General features: G+C 41.3%; 1 protein-coding gene across 1 annotated transcript in view; it reads right to left on the bottom strand.

Moving 5' to 3' along the window:
- Positions 1–5,969, bottom strand: part of LOC143034236 (uncharacterized) — a 282,359-nt gene extending 276,390 nt beyond the window's left edge. The window contains exon 1 of the mRNA XM_076200173.1: positions 5,499–5,969. Within this exon, the coding sequence (XP_076056288.1) occupies positions 5,499–5,969 (471 nt within the window). The remainder of the gene's footprint in view (positions 1–5,498) is intronic.
- Between the last annotated feature and the right edge of the window lie 329 nt (positions 5,970–6,298).

Below are 6,298 nucleotides of genomic sequence, written 5' to 3' on the forward strand. Positions count from 1 at the left end.
GAGGAAGAGGTGGAGGAGGAAGAGGTGGAGGAGGAGGAGGAGGAGGTGGAGGAGGGTCGGAGGAAGGGAAGAGGAGTGGGAGGAGGAGGAGGAGGAGGAGAGGTGGGAAGAGGAGGAGTAAGAGGGGTTTGGGAGGAGGAGGAGAGGAAGGAGAGGAGAAAGAAGTGGAGGAGGAGGAGAAGAGAAGGAAAAAGAGGAGGAGGTAAAGGGGATGAGGAGGAGTGGGAGGAGTGGGAGGAGTGGGAGGAGTGGGAGAAGTAGGAGTAAGGGGAGGAGGAAAAGGAAGGGGAGGGGAGGACGTGGAAGGAGTAGGAGGAGGTGATGGAGGAGGAGTAAGAAAGGAGAAGAAGGAAGAGAGGAAGAGAAGAAAGAGGGGAGGAGGAGCGGAGGAGGAGAACTAATATTAGGGAGAGGAGTGCGAGTAGGAGGAGGAGGAGGAGGAGGAGGAGGAGGAGGAGGAGGAGCAGGAATACGAATATAAGTAGGATTAGGATACTGAGGAGGAGGAAAGAGAGGAGGAGGAGGAAGAGAAAGAGAGGAAAAGTAGGTAAGGGCAGGAGGAGAGGTAGCGAGGGTGAGGAGCGGTAGGAGGGGAGGAGGGAGAGGAGGAAGAATAGAAGGAAGAAGAAGAGAAAGGGGGAAGGAGTAGGTAAGGTGGAGGAGGAGGAGGGAGAAGAAGGAAAAGCAAATATGGAAAGGAAGAGGAGGAAGAGGAGAAGAGGAGGAAGAGAAAAAGAGGAGGAAGAGGAGAAGAGGAGGAAGAGGAGAAGAGGAGGAAGAGGAGAAGAGGAGGAAGAGGAAAAGAGGAGTAAGAGGAAAAGAGGAGGAAGAGGAAAAGAGGAGGAAGAGGAGAAAAGGAGGAAGAGGAAAAGAGGAGGAAGAGGAGAAGAGGAGGAAGAGAAAAAGAGAAGGAAGAGGAGAAGAGGAGGAAGAGGAAAAGAGGAGGAAGAGGAGAAGAGGAGAAAGAGGAAAAGAGGAGTAAGAGGAAAAGAGGAGGAAGAGGAAAAGAGGAGGAAGAGGAGAAGAGGAGGAAGAGGAAAAGAGGAGGAAGAGGAAAAGAGGAGGAAGAGGAGAAGAGGAGGAAGAGGAGATAAAGGGAGAAAGGAGTAGAAGGATGTGGAAAAGGTGAAAGAAGAGGAAGAGGAGTAGAATGAAGAGGAGGAATAGGAAGAGGAGGAAGATGAAGAGGAGAAAAAAGCCTAGTGCTGTTGTGGTGTGACTGCAGAGGGGAGAGAATGAAATGAGGGTCGATGGAAAAAGGGGAAAAAGGGGGGAAAAGGGAAAAAAAGGGGAAATGTGAAGATTAAAGGTTACAGAAATGGGAGGGAACAGAGTTTAGAGGGGACAGGTTGGAACGGGGATGGAAAGGGGAAATGGGGAACAGAGGGGAAAGTGACACAAAAGAGAAGGAAGGGGAGAAGGTGAGGGGAATGTAGACTGAAATGGGGATTTGTAGTTGTCAGAGGGGAAACAGAAGAGGAGGAAATGGACAGGAGATAAAAGAAGAGACGATAGGGGAAGGGGAAAGAGGGATAGGGGAAGGGAAAAGAGGGATAGGAAAAGAGGGGAAGAGGGATAGGAAAAGAGGGGAATAGGGAAAGAAGAGGGGAAAGAGAAAAAGAAAATTGGGGAAAATGAAAAAGAGGGGAAGATGGAAAGAGAAAAAGGAAGGGACGAGGGGAAAGGGGAAAGGAAATAGGGGAAAGATGGGGGAAAAGGAAAAGAGGGACAGAGAAGGAAGGGAAAGGGGAAGGAGGGATAGGGAAAGAGGGGAAAGGGTAAAGAGAATAGGGAAAAATGGGAAAGGGGAAAGAGGGATAGCGAATGAAGGGAAAGGGGAAAGAGAGATAGGGAAAGAGGGGAAAGGGGAAAGAGGGATAGGGAAAGGGGAAAGAGAGATAGGGAAAGAGGGGAAAGGGGAAAGAGGGATAGGGAAAGAGGGGAAAGGGGGAAGAGGGATAAGGAAAGAGGAGAAAGATGGATAGGGAAAGAGGGGAAAGGTGAAAGAGAATAGGGAAAGATGGGAAAGGGGAAAGAGGGATAGGGAAAGGGAGGAAAGGGGAAAGAGAATAGGGAAAGATGAGAAAAGGGGAAGAGGGATAAAGAGAGAAGGGAAACGGGAAAGAGGGAATAGGAAAGAGGGGAAAGAGGGATAGGGAAAGAGGGGAAAAGGGGACAGAAGAAGAGAGAATTAGCGAAAAAGGAAAACAAAAGAGGGGACAGGGGAAAATGGAAAACAAGGAAGTGACGGGAAAAAGAGAAAGGGGAAACGAGAGGGAGAATTGAAAGAGGGGAATTTAAGAGGGGAAACGAGGGACAAGAAGGAACAGGTAAACAGAAGATAAAAAAAATGTGAACAAGATGAACATGAAAAAGAGAGGCTTAATAAAAAAATAAAAAAAATAAAGAGGTAAAGAGAAAATGAAAAAAGGAGGAAGTAGATAGAGAGAGGGGAAGGAAACACGGGTAAGAAAAGAGGAAAAAAGAGAAAAGGGAAATTGAAAGAGGGGGGTGATAGAGAAACATTTAAAGAGTGGGAAAGTTAAAATATGAAATAGATAAAGAGAAGAAAGAGGTTAACTAAAGAAAGAGAGAAAAGAGGAAATAAGAAAAGGAAGAGGAGAAAAGAGGAAAAAGAGAAAGTGTTGAAGAAAGAGCGCTGCTGCGAAGCAGAAAAGAGAAAAAGAGGAAACTGGGCACATGCAGAAAAGGAAGAGCGAAGAGAGAAAAAGCGAAAGAGAGAAAATTAGGCATATATGGCTGGCGAGGCTATCAAAAATAGAAAAAGAGCGAGAGAGAGAGAGAGAGATAGGGAGAGGGAGAGGGAGAGAGACTGAGAGCGAGAGAGAGAGAGAGAGAGAGAGAGAGAGAGAGAGAGAGAGAGAGAGAGAGAGAAAGAGAGAGAGAAAGAGAGAGAGAGAGAGAGAGAAAGAGAGAGAGAGAGAGAGAACGAAAGCGAGAGATAACGAGAGCGAGAGCGAAAGAGAGATAATAACTATGGGGAAGGAGAACGTGCTAGAGATCTGAGAGAAAACATTGCCTCCGGAGACGAAAAGGGATTTTTCAAGCGGAGAGAGATTTCTGCAAATGAGGGAGGAAGTGTTGGAGATGAAAAACAATTGTGGGAGATGGTGGGGGAGATCACTTTGAAATGGAGAAGAAGCTCAAGAGAAAAGCTTTGCCAGCGAAGATCCGGCGGTGAAGGAAACAGAGAAGTGTTGGTGGAAGAAGATATATAGACAGACAGACAGATAGACAGATAGATAGATAGATAGATAGATATGCAGACAGATAGAGCGACAAGTAGATATCGATAGATAGATACATAGATTGATACAGATACAGATAAAAAGACAGATACATGTATATATATATATATATATATATATATATATATATATGTATATATATATATATATATACATATACTGTATATATATATATATATATACATACATACATACATAAATACATTTATACATACATACATATACATACATACATACATACATACATACATACATACATACATACATACATACATACATACATACATACATACATTACATACATACACACACACATGAATACATACATACATACATACGTACATGTATATATACATACATATACATATATACATACATACATACATACATACATATTGAATCTTTAGAAGCTCTGCCAAAGGATTCGAACCCTGACCTGTGCGTGCATAATCACGAAGCCAAGACACAAGCAAATGAGCCATGTACGATGTTACAAAAGGACTGTACAAGTCCCCGAGCACACTCTACATAGCTACAGCAAACGTATTCTCATTTGTGATTATGCGCGTGATTCTGCACGCACAGGTCAGGGTTCGAATCCCTTGACAGAGCTTCTAAAGGTTCAATCTGTCTTAAACATACATATTCAATACATACATACATACATACATACATACATATATACATACATACATACATACATACATACATACATACATACATACATACATACATACTTACATACATGGCTAGATAGATGGATAGATAGATGAATAGATGGAAATGGAGGAATACTGAGTGTGAAAGGATATTGTTGAAGACAAATCTAATGTGAAGATTAGATCGAATAAGGTTTACTGAAGATTAAAGAAGGTTAAGAGTGTTAAAGATTAAGGCAAATGAAGGGTATTCAAGAAGGATTAAAAGGGAATGAAGAGTATTGAAGGTTAAGGAGAAAGAACAATTGACAAGTTATCCCTTTGTGTGATGAATACTCCTTTCTTTCTCTCTTCTCCTCTCTACTCTCTATCTCCCTAGTCGTTACTCCTACATTGTTTTAACCATTCTCTCTATATGCCTCTACCATTTACCATCTCACTTCTACCCAGATCATTTTCTCTTTAATAACTTTTATTCTCTTTCTTTTTGTTTGGGGTTTTGATGAATATTGTCATCATTTTAGAAAATATGCTTTTTGCATGCTTCTACCATCTTACTTCCACTCAGATGATTTTCCCTTCAAATATTTGTTTCCCTCTTACTCAGATCTACGATAATTATCTTATAAATTTTACACAAGGGATCTTTATCTACTTTGCTTTCTTCAATTTCTGCTTTATCGTTTCATTATCAACATCATTAAATACTACATTTCTATGGTGACCATTCTTGCTGTTACTATTTTGCAGATCATATTTTCATTTTGCAAAAGGCAAGCACGTTATATCCCTCTAGGTTTTTTTTTGCAAAAAAAAATGATAATAATAATAAATGAATAAATAATAATAGAATGAAAATAAGTAACGCTTTGCCCCCAAGAAAGAACATAATTTTTGCAAATAGTATGAAAATTTCGCAGAGTAAGACCAATTCACATTACTTATAGTTATAGTGCGAAAGAAAGAGGTAAAAATAGAATATGCAAAGAAGGGGAAATCCTGTATCACATTACTTTAGGTTATATAAAAAGGGGAAAACTATATAAAAACGGGAAAACTGAATGGGAAAAAAAGGGGAAAATGTTGTCTCACATTACTTTAGGTTATATTGATAAAAAAAAGAGGGGAAAATTAAGTGGAAAAAAGGTGAATCTTATGTCGCATTACTTTAAGTTATATTGATAAAAAAGGGGAAAACTGATTGGGAAAAAGAGAGAAATGTTATATCACATCACTTTAGATTATATTTAGAAAAAGAGAAAAACAGAACATGGTAAAAAAAAAGGGGGAAACTATATCACAATAATTGAGGTTATATTGATGAAAAAAATTGAATGGGAAAGAGAGAGAGAAAATGTTGTGTCACATCACTTTAGGGTACCTTCAGAAAAAGAGGTAGGCCTATATATATATATATATATATATATATATATATATATATATATATATATATATATATATGTGTGTGTGTGTGTGTGTGTGTGTGTGTGTGTGTGTGTGTGTGTGTGTGTGTGTGTGTGTGTGTGTGTGTGTGTGTGTGTGTAAAAGAGGGGAAATACTTGACACTCACCACTTTGCCTCCTAGATTGTTGACCTTACAGACGAGGGTTGCCCTCTGTCCGACAACGGCTGTGACGTTGGTGGGCGTGGCATCATCGAAGTACGCGCTGTGACTGTGCGGTTGACCCCAAATTATATTCTCCTCTTCCTCTTCCTCCTCCCCTTCTTCGTCCTCTAACATTCCTCCTCCACCTAAACCCCTTCTCCCTCCTCCTCCTCCACCACCTCCTCCACCTCCTTCACCTCCTCCTCCTCCTCCTCCTTCACCACCTCGCCTTCTTCCCCATCTATTTTTGTTTTCTTTTTTATGTTGATGATCGTCTTGGCTTTGACCCCAGATGATGTTGTGTTCCACGCGAGTCTCCGAAGCTTCTGGTTGTTTCAGACTGAGAGCCTGGAATCCAGTCTGCTTCTGGAACTGTGGGTGTTGGAGCTGCTGGTGTTGGAGCTGTTGGTGTTGGAGCTGTTGTCGGTGGTGCATGGCAGTCACGCTGCTTCTGTGGACGCGACTGTTGAGTTTGTTGGTGCTGGTGTTGCTGTTTCCGTTGTTACTGCTGTTCTCGTCGTTGTTGTTATTGTTGTTGTCGTTATTGTTGTTGTTGCTGTATTTGTGGTGGTGAGACGATCCGGAACGCCCTGTGAAAGAAGAAAAAGGAGAAATTAACGTCTACGTCTAACACAAGAGCACAGAATTACTTTTAACAAAGAATTACTTAGGAGGAGCATATCGATAGGAGACCTTTTGGTCCATAACTAGGTCGGATGCGAATTATAGTGATGATAAATAAATAAATCAATCAATCAATAAAT

Source organism: Oratosquilla oratoria, chromosome 17 (assembly GCF_046742065.1).
Source record: "Oratosquilla oratoria isolate Oo_2021 chromosome 17, ASM4674206v1, whole genome shotgun sequence".
Taxonomy (NCBI): domain Eukaryota; kingdom Metazoa; phylum Arthropoda; class Malacostraca; order Stomatopoda; family Squillidae; genus Oratosquilla; species Oratosquilla oratoria.